At 41.5% G+C, this 17931-nt stretch overlaps 1 protein-coding gene across 1 annotated transcript in view; it reads right to left on the bottom strand.

Annotated features, from left to right (window-relative positions):
• Nucleotides 1-56: 56 nt before the first annotated feature.
• ARHGDIB (Rho GDP dissociation inhibitor beta) overlaps nt 57-17931 on the bottom strand; it is a 36097-nt gene continuing 18222 nt past the window's right edge. Inside the window, exons 3-7 of the mRNA XM_059185973.1 lie at nt 10659-10842; nt 9934-10017; nt 7107-7183; nt 2999-3062; nt 57-755 (exon numbers count right to left, since the gene is read on the bottom strand). Of these exons, the coding sequence (XP_059041956.1) occupies nt 556-755; nt 2999-3062; nt 7107-7183; nt 9934-10017; nt 10659-10836 (603 nt within the window). The 5' untranslated portion in view covers nt 10837-10842 and the 3' untranslated portion in view covers nt 57-555. The remainder of the gene's footprint in view (nt 756-2998; nt 3063-7106; nt 7184-9933; nt 10018-10658; nt 10843-17931) is intronic.

The raw sequence follows: 17931 nt of genomic DNA, 5'->3' as shown, positions 1-17931 counted from the left end.
ACAGTCTAGTTATCATATTTGTTCGAAGGAAGAAAGCAGGGAAAAGAGGGTCTCAGTCAGATCATATAATTGTTTTATTTACTCTCTTATGCTGTTTACAGTCTCCCAGAAAAGAAGAACCTCCACTGGTGGGGAACATGATTAGGGACCTTCACTGAGCCAGCAGCAACCACAGAAGAATCCAGGGGTGGGAATGAGCTACTGTAACCCAAGGCAAAAGGACTGTTAATGATGGTTTGCCTATTTCCTGGCTTCTAGCTGCTCCAATGGGAAAGGTAGAAGGAAATATTAAATGACTAGGTATTGAAATGAAGAATTTTGAAGAACTGGCCTTAATGGGGGCCCAGAAGGAATGGGCAGGATTAAAGCCTGGGTTTTAAGCTTCTTGTGCTAGGGACCACTTGAGACATTGCAGGATAAGATGTGTTGGTAATAGAATGTGGGGCGCATTAGGGAAGGGATCCAGCTGTGAACAGGGAGGAGGGCCAGGGTGGTGAACGTGACTGAGAGGGTACTTCTGGATGGCGAGGTAGGGAGAGGGATGGGTGGATGTGCTCATTCTGTCCACTCCTTCTTAATGGACAGGTTCCACTCCCAGGTAAGGTGGTCGTGCTTGTCATCGTCGGTGAAGAAGGACTTGTTGTGGTAAGTGCCTCGGGCCAGCATGCCCTTGGGAGCCTCCTCAGTTGGAGTCAGGAACTCATACTCCTCTGGCCGAGGCCCGTAACTGCCAACCATAAATGTTGCTTTGTCCACTAGGAAGAAAGACAAGTTCATTAGGGTAAGCGTCTGACAGAGGAAAAGCAAACACAGAAAACTGGAAAATTTGGAGCACAGCCTACAGTGACCAAAACTAAAAGCCATAGTTTCCAAACCGGGCTAAACAACAGATGTACCTGGGCATCTTTTTTTTTTTTTTTTTTTACCTTTAAAAAAAAATATGTGTGTGTGTGTGTGTGTGTGTGTTTTATTGGCGTGCCATTTAATAATACAGTTTCGCTCTCAGAAACTATGGATCAGTAATCCGCTACAGGCAGTGTCAAGAGTCAGTGTTTTTATTTTATTTTGTTATTTATTTATTTATGATTTTATTTGTTAATTTGAGAGAGAAAGAGTGTGAGCAAGAAAGAGCACAAGCAACAGGAGGGTCAGGGGGAGAGGGAGATGCAGACTTCTCGCTGAGCAGGGAACCCAATACAGGGGCTCTATCCCAGGACCCCAGGGATCATGACGTGAACTAAAAGCAGGAGCTTCACCGACTGGGTCACCAGGTGCCCCAAGAATCAGTGCTTTTAGGAAGCCTCACAGCTGTTGCTATCAGGAAAGTTGGGAAACTAGCACCTTAAGTCTATGGCGATCAAGACTCTTCTATTATGGAGCTATAGCAGGTTATACCATTAAAAAATTCCTCATTATGGGCACCTGCGTGGCTCAGTCGTTAGGCTTCTGTCTTTCGCTCAGGTCATGATCCCAGGATTCTGGGATCCAGCTCCATGTGGGCTCCCAGCTCAGCAGGAAGCCTACTTCTCTCTCTCCCACTCCCCCTGCTTTTGTTTCCTCTCTCTCTCTGTTAAATAAATAAAAATCTTGTTAAAAAATCCCTCATTAATTGAGACCTGAATTCTGGTCTCATCTCTGCAACCACTTACATCGATATGATATTTCTGGGCCTCTGTTTCTTTCTCTATGTAATGAATGTTAAGGACTTCCTACCTATAAACTATCATTCTATGAACATATCAGTTGGGGAGGTGAGGTAACAGCCGGTGATCAGAATGAACAGAAATCATGGATGGAAGAATTGCATAGAAAGGGGAAATCGATAATTTGTTTTTTTAAGAAAAAAGTGAAGAACTGGGACGAATGTTGAAAATAGCCAACCAAAGTTATTAATAGGTGAATAACTGGGACATATATTAAGAAAAAGAGGGCATTAGAAAGTATAACTAAAGGTGGGCAGGAGGAGGGACAGGCAGGCAATGTGTAGTTGGCTGTTAAATATTGTGAGTAAGTTTGGAGGAACAGCTACAGACATATCATTATCCTCTTGACTAAGGGAGGCAACATAATCTCTATACCCAAAGGAAAACAGGAAATTGAACTGTTTTTTCAATGAGACTTGGTCCTGGAAAGACCGGTTAGGATCTTACAGGTCAACAACCTTCTGTGGGATTTGAGTAATTGAGTGGTTGCCCAAGTCATGCAAATTTGTCCAACAATTTCCCCTCAAACCCTTTGCTTATTAATTTGGGGGAACTGACCTATGCCTCACTGTTTCCCACCTCTGGAAGAAGAGAGCCCCCAAGGTCAAAGGGAAATGTACCAGTACTTCCATCACCTTTCCAAGTTTCATTTGACCCTGCGCGTAGCGTTGGAAGGAAACTGAAGGCAGTTCCCCAAGGCACATACAGTTTAGGTACAACTTGTCAAGGGCAACTGAAGACCAGATAATGCTGTGTTATGTCTCCCTCATAGCTTTTCTTAATTCTAGAAGGAATTCTGTTTCTTTGTTTTAAAAATTAGGTGCTGCTCCTTGCTCCCCCATCATCACTCCACATCTGCCCACATGCTACTTCCAACTCTTATTCCCCCAAAGCACACACACCACTGGATAGAACCATAGAAACTTCCAGTCTTGGATTTTGCTGACCCTTAGGTTTATACCTCTGAACTATTTTTTTTTTAACTTTTGAGAGTTTTTTTAATAGACTCCATTTTTATCCAAATTTATCTTGGTTACTCTTCCCCTTTGTGAATAATAAATCACAGAAGCCTAAGACTAAAGGTTAGTGGCTGACCCAGTCTAAACTAGATCTCTGAATGTAGGATTTGCCATTAGTGTCTAGACAGAAGTATACGTGTGCTCTTTCCTAGGGGGAGAGTTCAAAGCTTTTTGTCAGGTTCTTAAATGAGTCTGTGACTAAAATTTTTAAAAAGAAGAAGTTTAAGTATCAGTGGGGGACAGAGTTTGGGACAGTGTGAAGTGTGGGTCCCTTACCTTTCACCCCAGTCCGGTAGGTATGCTGAACATATTTCAGACCCGACACAATATCCCTGTTCACCTGTAGGTGGGAAGGATCCAAGCAATTCAGATTAAAAACGGTCTCTCATTTCTCCCTTTTCTTTCATGCTTACCCTATCTAGCTGAGTCTTCTTTGAGGATGAAAGAAGGTTAAGATTTAGTTCAGAGTAAGTGTTACTATTATCATTTAGTGTGGGCAGCGAAACAGAGATTAGAGAGAGGAGGTCCCAAGAGTCAACATTGCCAATCTGGTTTTAATCATTGAATACTGTGCTGTTTTCTTGGGGGGGGAAGGGGGTGCTTAAATAAAACACTGTCTCGATATTCTTCATTACAATTCTCCTTCCTCTAAAGGTCCAAAGAATGGTCTTGAGCCTCCCCTTCCCAATACTACTGGCCAGAACACCGTCCCTGTTTTAGGAAAAGCTACAAAGGTACCAATGGAAAATGTTCTGTGAGTGCCCAAAAGCCCTAACCTCAGAAATGATCCACCTAGCATGAAAAACAAACAACAAGGAGCAAAGCTGTAATGGAAAATCATGTCTAGAAGAGGGTTGTGCCCCTAATGTTGCTGAGATTGGAGTCTAAAGATGAGGAGGTTCTGCCCCACAGAAACATCCTCCCTGCAAATAAATAATGGGTGAAATCCATTTGTGTCTGGCAAGCATTTTGGATGGCTGTTCTTTGCAGATGTTTTCTGAGATGTCACCACTTCCCCAAGCCTTTCAAATATACACAGCCAAGCACTTTGTTTTTCCATGATTCATTGTACCTAGGACTGAACTTGTTGTCCATTAATTTTATACAGTGCTCGTGTTTATACAAACAAAGTGGACATTGTGTCAGTAGATGGAAAGCCTGGTGAATTGTTCTCCAAGATGAAGAATGAAAGCATCTTTAAATAATTTCTCCCCACAGTAATTATGGCTGCCTTTTTGTCTCGAACAGAGTAATTAAACCGATTTCTCAGTGCTATATTTCATTGTGTTGGCGATAAGGCGTCACAGCAGTGAGCACGGCCAGCTAAGGTTTGAGACTGTCACTCCATAGAATCTATGGTATGCATCTGTCAAAAAGCAGAATGAAAATAGCTTCATTGAAGAAATGGTGCTAAAAATGACACCCAAACTTTTTGACCGCTCTGCCAGATGTGGCTCATGCCTATAGAAAAAAGTGAATGCATTTTTCTAGAAGTCTCTAAGCTCTTCCTTTGGGCCTCATGGGAGATGTGGTCTGGTAGCAAAAAGTCTGAAAAATAGGAATGGTGATTGCTACTCAGCAATAAGGACTTCAAATCAGAGTCCGCTGTTTTTCTGCTGTTCCATAGAGGGATTTATAGAATTGGGAGGGGCAGAGGAAGAGGGAAAGAATCTTTTTTTTTTTTAATTATGTTAGTCACCATACAGTCCATCATTAGTTTTTGATGTATTGTTCTATGATTCATTGTTTGTGTGTAACACCCAGTGCTCTATGCAATCCATACCCTCCTTAATACCCATCCCTTCACCCATCTCCCTTCTAAAACCCTCAGTTTGTTTCCCAGACTCCATAGTCTCTTGTGATTTCATCTCCCCCTCTGATTCCCCCCCTTCATTTTTTCCTTCCTTCTCCTGATGACCTCCATGCTATTCTTTATGGTCCACAAATAAGCGGAACCATATGATAATTGACTTTCTCTGCTTGACTTATTTCACTCAGCATAATCTCCTCCAGTCCCGTCCATGTTGATACAAAAGTTGGGTATTCATCCTTTGTGATGGCTGTGTAATATTCCAAATGCATATGGACCACATCTTTATCCATTTGTCTGTTGAAGGGCATCTTGTCTCTTTCCACAGTGTGGCTATTGTGAACATTGCTGTTATGGACATTGGGGTCTATGTAGCCCTTCTTTTCACTACATCTGTATCTTTGGGGTAAATACCCAGTAGGACAATCACTGGGTCATAGGGGAGTTCTATTTTTAACTTTTCGAGAAACCTCCACACTGTTTTCCAAAGTGGCTGTACTGCCTTGCATTCCCATCAACAGTGTAAGAGGTTTCTCTTTTCTCCACCTCTTCAACACTTGTTGTTTATTGCCTTGTCATTTTTTTGCCATTCTAACTGGTGTAAGGTGGTATCAGAGGGAGAGAATCTTAAGCAGGCTCCATGTCCAGCCTGGGATTTGACATGGGGCTTGATCTCAGGACCCTGAGGTCCTGATCTGAGCTGAAATCAAGAGTTGGATGCTTAATCTATTGAGTCACCTGGGTACCCTGAGGGTTCATTTAATATAAATGTATTTGAGATGGGTAAGAGAAAAAAACGAATATTCTCTTCCTCCATCTGAAAGTCCCTCCCCATTGCTTCCCCTCATCCCAGGAGGAAGAAGCCTGTGGAAGTCAAAGATATTACATTTCCTTGGGAGGCAGAAGGAAAAGGTGAACAAACCAGAAAGGTGGACATCCCAGGTTTTGGAGAGAAGCATGAAGCTTTTGGAGGAGGGGGGCGGAGAAAGAGAAGAACACGGAGCACAGTTCAGAAAGAGACGATGCAAGAGGATCTTAGGATGTGTTCCTGTGGTTATTAAAACAAACCTTCTTGGGTGTTTTTCAACAGATGTCACTAAAGATTTAAATTGCCTCTCAGTTATTTCCAGTTTGGGGTTGGCGTTTCTGCTAATGGTAGCTCTATGCTGGGACATGGGACAGGTTGGTTAAACTTTGTGTGGGTTACACAGAGAGAGTGGTTTTTCTCTTGTGTGAGAAAATGTTAAGCCTCTGCAGCAGATAGGACTTGAAAACCCCTTTCTGTGCCCCCTCCTCCATCACCCTGATATGTAATACCGACCACTGCATTCTCTTCGGCCTTCCCACCCATAGCTGAAGCCCATGCCCCAGACATTTCCTTCTGTTCTTATTCCCATTAAAATTTACCTCTTCTGTTTCACTTGGTACAAACCGGCTTACCAGAATGATAAATTAAGGTAGTAGCATTAATAATTAAAAATTCAGCTAATGCGTAATGCATTCTAAGCATATTTAGATACAATGCCTTGCATACAATTCTAGGCATATTTGGATGCAACATCAAACGCTCAAGGGCTTCAATAATAAATATATAGAAAACAAGCAAGTGAAGCGTAGCTCAGTATGTATTACAGAGTAGGCATCAATAAAAATTTTCAGAATCAAATTATTTTGAGGCCTATTTATGTGTGATATATAGGGATTGTTCCTAGATCCTGAATCAACCCTGCACTAGGGGCAAAGAAGAGCCCAGTGTTCAGACACAGAGGGCAGATGGAGTCTTCCTTGGTGGCCCTGAAGCACCTTGAAGGATATGGCCGAGAAGGGCAACCAAGGCAAATACAGGCAATTAAGAGCAAACAGTACATTTCTGACTTACTTGGTTTCAGCCAAGATTATTTTTCTTTTTGCTTTTGGCTGCTCACTGGGGTATGTGTGTATTCATTATATGTCAATTTATCTCCTGTTTAGTCTTGCCCTTTCCAAAACTATAATTGTAATTCCCCGTTGTTGACCACGGCCCACACTCTCTGGATATATATCCTCACTGAGCATTTAGAACTGAGGCTCTAATGGTTCTCTTTCTTACTATTAATCGATTCATTCCTGTGTTAATTTCACAGGAATGAAATGTTAATATGTTAATATGTTAATTTCACATATTCACAGAATATCACTTACAAAGTTTTGTGTAAAATGTTGGAAAGAAGAGAATATAATCTTCCCCTTTCTCAGGGTACTTGGGCAGTACAAGGAAGAAATGGCAAAAATGGTACAATATAAAGCAGGGTGTGCTTATGGTTGGGAGCTTTCGGAGTTCGTAGAAAGAGGGGTTCTGTTGGCTAAGTGATCCACGAAGAGTTCAGGAGAGGGTCCTGGTAGGGAAAAGGCATGAAGCAGGGGTGGGCCTCAAAAGATAGAGCTCAGAGTTGGGGAGAAGGCAGTCCAGATCCAGAGGAAAAAAAAAGAAACAAAAACAGTGACAACATGATAATGCAAGACGTTTGATTTTTTCTTTCTCTGATTATAGGAAGAATGCACACTTTATAAAAACATATGTGGCAAGATACTTACTTTGAAGTGAATTTTGACTCTGTATTCAACACCCTCCTTTAGCACAAAAGTTTCTTTTTTGAGAGCTTCAAGATCCCCTGTAGAAGTAGATTTAGAAAGAGTTTATTCTCCTCAGAAGGAGAAACACAAGGAGATGATGGGAGTTTAAACTCCAGAGCTGTTTGCTGCGCCTGTCAGAATAACATGGTCCACATGGCCCTTAATTCAAAAAATATTAGAGTTTACACACACACACACACACGTGTGCACACACACGCACACATACATACAGACTCACACACACACACATACTTGCAATGCCTGAAATCTTACAGGTATATATGAAAAAAACTGGGATAGCACTTTCTCCCCCAAATTTGATGACAACCCTAAAATATACAAGGTATTATCAGCAACGAGTTATGCGTGACAATGTCTTTCTTTTTTTTTTAAAGTAGTTTCCATGCCCAGCATGGGCTTGAAATCATGACAAATCATGTCTGAGGGATGTGTGCTCAATCAGCCGCCCTGACAATGTCTTTTCAAATAGTCAATAATAAAAACAAGTTTTAATCAGCCACCCTAGAGGAAAATCTAAATTACCTTTCTATTTTCTCTGTTGAAAATGATATGACATACATGGCCAAACAAAAAAATGATTAAAGAATGTGTCCCTACCCCTCAATAAATAAAGAAAAATATTATGTAAGAGCACTAGCTATTTGTTCTTGTAGATTTGGTGATGTTTGTGCCATTTCCTAGCTTTAAAAAATTTACCTGTTTTGGCTCCCTTTTAACATTCTAAATATATATTCACTTTTGTACTTTATATTTGCATATGTAATCTCATATTATTTTTCTTAAGGAAAGTCTCTTAAGTGATAAAAGCTTTAGGATTTTCTAGCTCCATCCACCAGGATCTGACTCTAATTCTGTATTCTGCTTAGAGAGGTAATCACTCTCTGTTCTTCTCCAAGTGTGATCCTGTATCATCTGACATTCTGGGGTGAATGTATATGTGTGTGTGTCTGTGCATGTGTGTGTGTTTTGTATAGCTCTGTGCATGTGCTTCATGCCATATATATGTGTGTGAAGTATATCTATATCTATATATCTACACATACACTATGTGCATATAGTATGTATATAATATGCCATATATTTTTATATACAGTATATATTATGTGTATTATATACACATATATTCTGTGTGTGTATATATATACATGCACACACTATGTATATAGTATGTATGTATATTATATGTATATAATATATATTTTATATATGATTATATGTTTATTATATGTATATATAATGCATATTTGTGTACATATACACACTATATACATATAGTATGTATGATATTATACACTTATAATATATAGTATATATTTTCTACACAAACTATATGTGTATTATGTGTGTGTGTGTGTGTGTGTGTGTGTGTGTGTGTTTATGCTGGGATTCACCTCAGGAACTTCTTGGTGATAGAAAACCAAATTTGGGCATCCTGATGGTGGGAAAGTGAAGGAGACTGAGTTTTCCCTGTAATGTGGTCAGGCCCTTAGATTTCCTGAGCGCTAATTCAGACCTCATCTCACAAATTAACGGTTGTACCTGCTAGCGTTACACAATTTCACACAGGAAGAGGCCTGAGTCCTGGTGAGAGAAAGAGAGAGAGAGAGAGGTATTCTCCTAGAGAGATGCTAGAATGTGGGGGTAGGTGAATTTGTGTCTGCTGTAATGATTTCAGTTGAAGGGGAAGTGTGTCTTCTCAGCCTCTGATTTCCTCCTTCAGACAAATAAAGCCATATAAGGTAAAGAGTGGATGTGCGCTGTGAGAGGGGAATCACCTAGCTGCTGAGCCTACCCTTCTGGAGTCACATTCGCTCTGTCTCATGAGTTCACCTTTTGAATCCAGGAATCATTTTTTTTTTTCCCCTGAATTGCTGCCTTGGATGCCTCCAACCTCTTGACTCTGCGGCCCTTTTCCTCATTCCTCTCAGATACAGATTTCCCCTATAATTCCCACCTTCTCAGCTCTATATCCTCAAGAGTCAAGTGTCAGGAAAGGACTTGACCATTGTCACAATAAGGGGAAAGGAAATAATTTTTTGTGGGGGGGAGGCGCAGAGAGAGAGAGTACAAACAGGGGGAGTGGAAGGGAGGGAGGAGCAGGCTCCCGGGGAGCAGGGAGCCCCACACAGGGCTCAATCCCAGGACTCCTGGATCATGACCTGAGGAGAAGGCAGACGCTTAACCGACTGAGCCACCCAGGCACCCCAGGAAATAACATCTTAATTTGTACATGTTTAGTGAGGGAAGTCCCTTCTACAAGAATCAGAGCTTTAAGCTAAACTAGTATGTATTTAATAGTGGAATTCCCAGCACTAATTAAAAGATTTTTAGATGGCTTTTTGCCTTCATGGAATTTCTCTAGTTGATATAAGATCAATATTCTCTGATGTTTAAAATGTATAAATATTACATTTCAGAAGTATACAACTTGCTTTGTAATATTTCCATCACAGTCATTTTACATGAATAATAACTCCCCTGTTGCTGCATGGAGATAAAAATCAGAGGTAAATCTGATGATACAAGTAAATAGACCCACTACTTATGACTGCCCCGTCTTCAGTTAAATAAAGACAGAGAGTGGGCTTTTCATCAAGTGTGGTAAATACTGTGTACCAGGAGAGCAATGGTTTGTGAACTGGTCTCAGCATTTTTGTATCTGGGATTCCCCTTACTAGTGCTTCCTTTTGCCAGGAGAGGGGCAGAGACTAAGTTTTCCCCGTGATATCACTAGGCCTCTTGGAACAGAACAGTTGTGCCCACTTACCAGTGAGGTCCATGGTGATGGGTCCTGGGGCGCTCTCACAAACTAGGGTAAGCCGGGTGACCGTGACATTGGGAGCTGTTGGGTCTGCAGGATTCAAAAAAGAATGTAAGCCTAGGGAAGAGACACGTAGGTACAGTGTATGTGGACATTTTAAGTGGGAGAGCGGGAACATAAGAAGAAAAGTGGTATCTCTGTCTGGAGTGGAAATAGAAAGGGAAGTGGCAGGTTCCCCATGCTGGTCTCGATGGCCTTATAAATTAGAGTGGTGCTAGTTCTGCTTCTGGGACTCAGAGGTCCACCTTGTTATCAGCAGCAAACATTTCCTGGGTGGCTGTGGTCAAGTTCCTCTGCTCAATGGCACTGCCCCTCTCTATCTTAGTCTGCTGTTGTGTCTGTGGAAGAGATGAATGGGTAGGCAAGGGAGGAGTGAGGAAGAGAAAGAGGAAGGAGAGAAAATATGAGAGCGTGGAGAGAATACAATTCTAAGTGGGAGTCTGGGGTTCTTTCTAAATCATCCCCATATGTAATTTTTGCCTATTTCCATGCTGACTTGTGCTGTATCTCCCCAAAATACTTCATCCTATGGTCTGTAACTTTATGCGGCATATAGAGATTGTGCCTCACTTGCTTAGCCCTGGCAACCACTGGGTAGTCTTTCTTCTGCACCTGCTCCTGAGTTGCTGAAATGTATGTCTTCCACCTGCCCCCCATGCCTCTCCACACACCTGCCACCACAGGGCCATCCCCCAGGAGTGTTTTCTTATACTTGATTAGACTTTCATCATCTTTGTCCATCTCCTGTAGTTCTTTCAGGGACTTCTGAGGTGGAGGCTTGTAATTGAGCTTGCTGTCCAGCTCATCAACATCCTCCTCCAGGTGTGTTTCTGCATCCTTTTCAGTCATTGTGATCTATTTCAGAGAGAGAGAGAGAGTGAGAGAGAGAGAGAGAGAGGATGATAGTCCATTAGTCAAAAGTCAGTGGATATGGAAAAGGTTTGTGGGGCTGCTGGTAGCACCATCCTGGCCATAATGGGCTTCTGTAATCGTCAGTGATTTTCCAGGATATTTTTTCCTAGTTTAATCTCTTTATTTTTCATGCAATGAGCATATAATGCTGTTAGTCTTTTCTCTGACCTTCCTGAATTTCTCTGTACTGTGGCCAATTAACTCTTATTCATCGAATAAATGGACCAGAAAGAAATAGCTCATTTGTGAATAATGTACAAATGAAACAACATTAACACAAACAGTCCCAAATAATGAACAGATAGCCCCAGTTCAAACAATTATAGGAATAACTACACTCTAAATCCAGCCATTCCTCTAGTGTCCAAGTTCTTAGCATTGTACCATCCCTGTTGTGATGGTCTCAAAACACATGGAACCAAAGAAATGGTTGGCTTCTTCCCATTAACTGAATCCTTCCCTGAACTCCTGAGATACTTCAAAGGTAAGTCAAGCAATGCTGTAGACTGCCATGATACCTGCCTGAGGTGTCTGAACAGTTCCCATCCAACAGTGCTAATAAATCCCTGAGGGCAGCAGGCACTAGGTTCTGTGCTTCTCTTGAATCTCCCATAATTGAATAGTTTAGGCATTTTATAAACCCTCATGGTTTATTTGTCTTTATATCTAAAGATCTTCTGTTCCTTTGAAATGACATAAAAATAACAAAAGACTCTTTAAATTCCTTCAGACAAAATGGGAAGGGTTAGCCTGTCTTTATTTTACTTTTATCTATCACTGATCTCCCTTTTCTGGTCCCTTTCCCTTTTGGTATCTCCCTACCCTTGTCAGAAGACTAGTTATTTTATGCTCTAAGTCCTCACCTTGGCATACCCTGGAGCCTGTCTTCTTCTCTCATTATCTACATTTACTTGCTGTGTGTTAAAATATTGAGGGGGAGATTCTAATAAAATGATTCACACTTGTTAGTGACTGAATAATGAGTTTAAAAATTACTCATTTTAGGCCATGTATAGTCAGAGATTTTCAGAGCAGAATGAAACCATAGAGGTGAGATATTCTAACCCATTATGGAATTATCAAGAAAACTAAAACTCAGAGGTTAAGAGAAATGCCCAAATTTTCATAGCTGGATGAATTGCAGTGTCTTAATAAAGAGGAAGAAGTCTCTACTGAAAGAATTTCAGGACTGTGGCTTGCAGCAATGGAGCTATTTGGGGAAACATGGGAGGTATTTGGGCAAGGAGATAATTTCCTGATTTCCTGTAGTCCTCCCTCAAGAGTGTCCTCCCTGCCTTTGGTTAAAGACTACATTGTTCCTAAGTGGCACAACTCTAGACAATATCTAGCACATCTCATCTTCAGTGACTCTGCAAACCTCTGTCAAGTCCCCCAGGGGGTGAAGCTATCTCTGGCCAAAATCAGCTGTGGTTTTGAGTTTCAAAGTTTCCATCACTGGCATCAGAAAGAAAAATAATTGGAAGTAAAGTCAAACAAAAACAATTTTAACAGAAAAAGAAGGAAAAGACAGAGAGTAAAAAGAAATGCTATCTCTTGGCTCATCAATCCTCTTCTAACAAAATAACAAGCCAAACACCATGAGCTTGATCAAGTCTGCAAATAGCATTGCAATGCCCAGGTCCACTTCCTGTGCAGGAAGGAAGCATGCAGGTTTGTTCCTATGGCAACTCTTGTCTCAGCAGAAAACTCAACCCCATTCATAACTGAGCCTCTCAAGAACAGCATAATAAACATCATGACCAGCTCAACTCATATTCCAAACAACACTCAGGGAAAGTGAATTAACTGGTTGGAAAAATAATGAAGAAATAATAAAGAATGCAATGGGTTGTGGGTAGCTTGAGGACAATCAATAAGGGGCAGATGAAGAGCAGCCAGATGAGATTAGTCAGAAGAGAGAGGTTCTCCTTTGGTGACACCCAGGAATCTGACCAGATACCCAGAGTGGACATCACACAACATATATGTAGACAGGGATGCCTGAGTGACTCAGTTAAGTGTCTGACTCTTAGTTTTGGCTCAGATTATGATGTCAGGATCCTGGGATCAAGCCTTACGTCTGGCTCCACGTTCAGTGCAGAATCTTCTTGTCTCTCTCCCTCCTGCTCTCTTCCTCCTCCTACTTCTCTTTCAAATAAATAAATAAAATCTTCAAAAAAATATGTGTGAACAGATCATCAGGAAACCTATCTATACATGAGGATGTCTTTACCCTCTTAGGACTCTGGAATATATTGCTTGGTTCTAACAAGTCATCTGCTTGAAGTCTGACCATCAGAAGATAACATCGCACCCACCCATTACCTAGTTGACGGTGATTTCCATAACCTGCAGGAAATTGTTATTTTGCACCCTGAAATTTCAATTTTGAAAGGATAGGGAGAGAGAAAGATAGGGAGAAAAAGATAAAGACATGATCTAAGACAGGATTCAACAACATCTGTGGGATCATTGGCAAGCCAATTTCTCAGTCATCTAGATCTTGATATGCTTATTAGTAATTCTGAGACTTCTGTCAATTCTAAATTTCCTTGATTCATTAGAAACAGATATACAATAATTGGTTCATACAAGTGAAATGTAAATTTATTTAAAAGACAGGTAAAAGCAGAAGATAACATGAGATTCTATATAAAATTGTTGCAGTAAAGAGAAGGAAATTCAGGACCACATTAAAATAATTTGATTTAAATATATAGCATATGAAAAAATGATATGAAGCCGAATGACCCCAAACCAGCTCAATCTGGAAAGCAGACTAGAAAAAGATGAAAACATAGTAATACAACAAATAAGGAACTGGAAAAGCAATTCTCAAGGAAAGTTTCTTTAAAGCATAATACTTGGTGAGAACCTGCTCTTTATAAGGCTCAGTGCTTTACCACTTAATGATAATTAAGTTACTCTCCAAAGTGGAGAAGGAGCTGTGGGATGGACAACCACCATGGTTTGACTGATGATTCTTAAATCTTTTTGGAAATTACACATCTTTTTAAAGATCTGGTGAAAGTCACAATCATCATAAAAGGAAAAAAAGAATATGTCCATGAGATGCTTTATGCAATCCAGAGGCTCATAGACTTTACTAGAGTCCAAGATTAGAAACATGACCTTGAAACTGTGACTTCTTGGAAACATGAAGCAGAGAGTTGACTGTTACAGTGGAATCTTTTTCCTTTTGGAGGCCTGGCAGCATCAGTGACCCATACTAGCTTCCAGCCAAGGATCATGTCTATCAAACCCCAAATGCTAGATATGAAAAAGCAGGAGATATCAGGTAACATCTGTATTTGAGAGAATATGAACACTCAGCCTGGCAGAGTAGCAAAGGTGCGTAGGGCACAGCTCTTGAGGGAAAGAGTTCTGAGGTCAATCTACCTGATTTTGGATAATTATCTCTTCATTGAACTAGTTCTCACCATGCACAGGTGTTGGTTCTGGCTTGGCTACTAATCAGCTGTCACACCCTGAGCAACTGGTTTACCCACTGTAGTGCTTATTCTCCTTCTCTTGAGGTTTGGGGGTTGGAGCAGACCACCTCTAGGTGCTTTCCCTTTCTAAGTTCTCCATCTGTAGATTCGTTCTGCCCTACGGACATTCATCAGCTGAGTTGCACACATTCAATTACCTTATTTCACTTGTGTACAGAAGAGACTTACCCAATTTTTGTTTCATTATCTCAAATTTGTCTGAAGTCCCAAAAGAAAAGCATTTTTAATTTCACAGTTCATCTCTGAAGAACCATGGATTCTGCCAATGCCTCAGCTATCATGGCTTACGGAGTTTGATAATGATTTCCCAAACTATGTGGTTGTTATACATGTGAATATATAAATATACATGTAAACTATGTGTATACTAACCACACATATCAGTCTTCTCTCTTTATCCCCTCATTTTACAGTGGCATATGCCTAGAAAAGGGAGAATGGGCATTTTATGGAAATTCTACAACTACCTTCGAGTATCATCCAAAGAACAATGATGATGATAATTATAATAGTTATCATACATAACGCTAAATGCTGTCCTGAGGACTAGCTCATCACTCCTCACTACAGCCTCGGGGGCGGGCATGGTCATCATGCTCTTCTACAGGTTAGGAAGCTGAAGCTCAGATGAGAAGCTTGCGGAAGAAGACCTATTGCATAAGGAGCAGAATTGCCATCTCCGCCATCTTGTCTGGCTTGCAGGTGCTATGCTCTGTTGCTCCAGCTGTCTTAAGTAAGAAGTAAAAATGAAATTATAGAACCCATTAGTCATATTGGGAATCTATCCTGAGGGTGCACAGGTAGTAGGAAATGTGCTTCTTTGCAAGCCTCTGCGGGCTTGGAGGCAGGGAGGCATCACATAGAGAGGGTTTCAGGGCCACTCTGTTCCGTGTACTCTTGCACAAGTCCCTGAACCTCTCTGCACTCCAATTTTGTCCTCTGCAAAATGAAATCATTGCCTTAGAAGGACCTCTGAGGCCTCTTCCTAATTCAATGACTCGAATGCTCCTTTATTTAAAGAAGCCTCTGAAATGAGAAAAGAAAAGAGGAAGTGGAGGTGGGGTTGGGGAGAACCCAGTTCATCTGTGCAGAACATTCTAGCTGGCCTTTTCTCACCTTCCTCTGCAGCTCACCCACTGTTCCACAAAGAGCAGAGGTGTTTTGTTTGCTTGGAGGTCATTTTGACATTGGTTATTTGACACAGTAAAAGTGAAATGGAGACTCAAGAATTATGTGTTGAATAAGGTTAGTGTGCACTCCATCAAGACCCAAAGTACATATTGGTTGCGCGTGTGTGTGTGTGTGTGTGTGTGTGTGCTTACTACTCATTATCTTTATCTCCTGCTTCACAGATGCCTCCACAGATGAATTTTCACAGTGAACCCCTCACACCCTCCTCTTTGCTAGGCAGGCAGGCAGTGTAAGCACGAGGTGTGCTGAGATAGGAACTTAATCCTCTCAGGCTCAATTAAAATGCCACATTAAATTAGGACAAGTTACTTGTGACATGACTATGCCATAGTACAGAATGGTGGTTTTGCTTGCAAATCCAGTGAAATGTTCAAGATACCGAACTTAAGAATTTGCACCGATCTCAGGATAGAACACCCTTGTCTGGCTCAGTGATTCAGTTCCAAAGAAGTGGAGGGTAAGAAAAGGTGAAACTCTTGAGTTTAGATAAAACAGATCACCTGGCTACTTCAAAGAAAGGTGATTTTCAAGGCCTACTAGGATCTGGACTTGGAGTCTGGTGGGCCAGAGATTGACAATGTGGTTCTGCTTTGCCTTATTACAGGACCTAACTAAGCAAATGATCTGCCTCGCCGAGCCCCAGATTTTCCACCAGTAATGTGGAAATAATGATCTCTCTTCATGGGGTTGAAGAGTTGGAGGAAACATGAAAAGTTCTCAGACGATCCTGGCCGATAGTAGATGTTCACTAAACTACCCGTTCTCTTCCTCTGCTCCCTGCCCTGTGGGACGAAGTGTCCTTTCGCACAACTTCTGTGAAGTGAGGTAACTGGCTCCCTGGGCACTGAATGCTTTCCCTTGGTGCTGCAGTGTTGACAACATCCACTCCTTCCATCTTAAAAATAGATTTTGTTTCTTTGAGGAGTACGGAAGACACAAGAAGTTCTGGGAATTGTGAGAACTGTTTATTAACTGAATCAAGCTTAAAATGGGAATATCACTATTATGTTTCTTTAAAAAGCTTCCTCATGAACAACTTAATTTTAGATTCTATTTATTGTTCCCTTTCCTAATTGAAGCCAGAGTTGAGTCCGCGAATGACGAGAAATGACAAAAGACAACAGGCGCAGCCAATGGAGAGAATATCCTTTGGCTCTGGAGCAAAATTATGTGGAGACCGATCTCATGTTCCAAAGTTGCTAGATGATCCTTCTAGATGCACAGGTCATGAATATGAGAGAGAAGAGGTGGAGATAACAAAGAGACAGCAAAATATGGAAGTACCAGAAGTAGGGGGATTTCCATCAGAGAAGCGCTGATGCAAGCATTAGTATTCTCTGTCATCCTGTCAATGTCCTCTCCCTGCTGACAAGGATACATCCCACTTTCACTAAACCTGGGGCTGTAGCTCTAGATAGTGGGCTGTGGAGAGCTGGGCCATCCCTGAAGGATGGCCGACATGTCAGAGCCAGTCAAGGATTTGGGTCTGCTTTGCTGCCTGCCTGGTGACTGGGCTTATCTGGGGACTTCAAGTTGATCCCTCGGGACACCAGAAGCTGTCTTGGTTCTGGAGTCCTCTGTGGTTTCTCAGTGTTCCTTAGCAACATGGAGGGTTGATGCCTCTTGGGCTCGTTGGGGCTGCTCTCTACCCTGTTAGCTCTGTGAAGACCATCTGAAAGAGCAAAGCTGAATGAGGAGAACCAACTCGGTGCCTGAGAGGATGGTGTCTTGTTAGATAAAATAGACATTAAAATCAATCCAGAGAATGATACACATGACTAGAAGCAGAATTCTTCAACATTTCCCTGGGTGGGAGCAACGAGACATTCTTTCTTCCTGGCACACTCACAATATACTCTTCTAACCCAGATTTCTATGCAAAAGGAGAGAGAACTCGGTGGCCCCATTCAACCTTGCTGGGTGTCTGCCCTGTGAAGTTAACCATGCTGGGTATTTTCACAAATATTTATTTTAAATAATCCTCGATAAAAACTGTAGCAAGGAAGCCATTATTAAGCAGAAGTCTAGACTGCCATAACTTGAGACAGTCACAGAAGTCTTAAATTCAGCATGAAAAGAGGTAAAGACACGATTTGTAACCGCGGGTGCTGAGAAGAAAGTTCAGGTGAATTTGTACCAGCTCTGGCTGTGGACACCAGGGTGTGACATGGCGCAGAGCGACTGGGGAAGTGCTTACTAAAGGGATAAACGTTGAAGTAGCAGGCTCAACATGAGAGCCACCCCTGGGCATGGCCTCTCATCCAGGGTCCCGGACAGCATAACACTGCCTATGAATAAGGATGCCTAGAATGTGGCATTAGAGAAAATC

This window comes from Mustela lutreola, chromosome 8, assembly GCF_030435805.1.
Source record: "Mustela lutreola isolate mMusLut2 chromosome 8, mMusLut2.pri, whole genome shotgun sequence".
Lineage (NCBI taxonomy): Eukaryota > Metazoa > Chordata > Mammalia > Carnivora > Mustelidae > Mustela > Mustela lutreola.
Note: the sequence above shows the minus strand (reverse complement) of the source record. Positions and strands in the feature narration are given on the sequence as shown.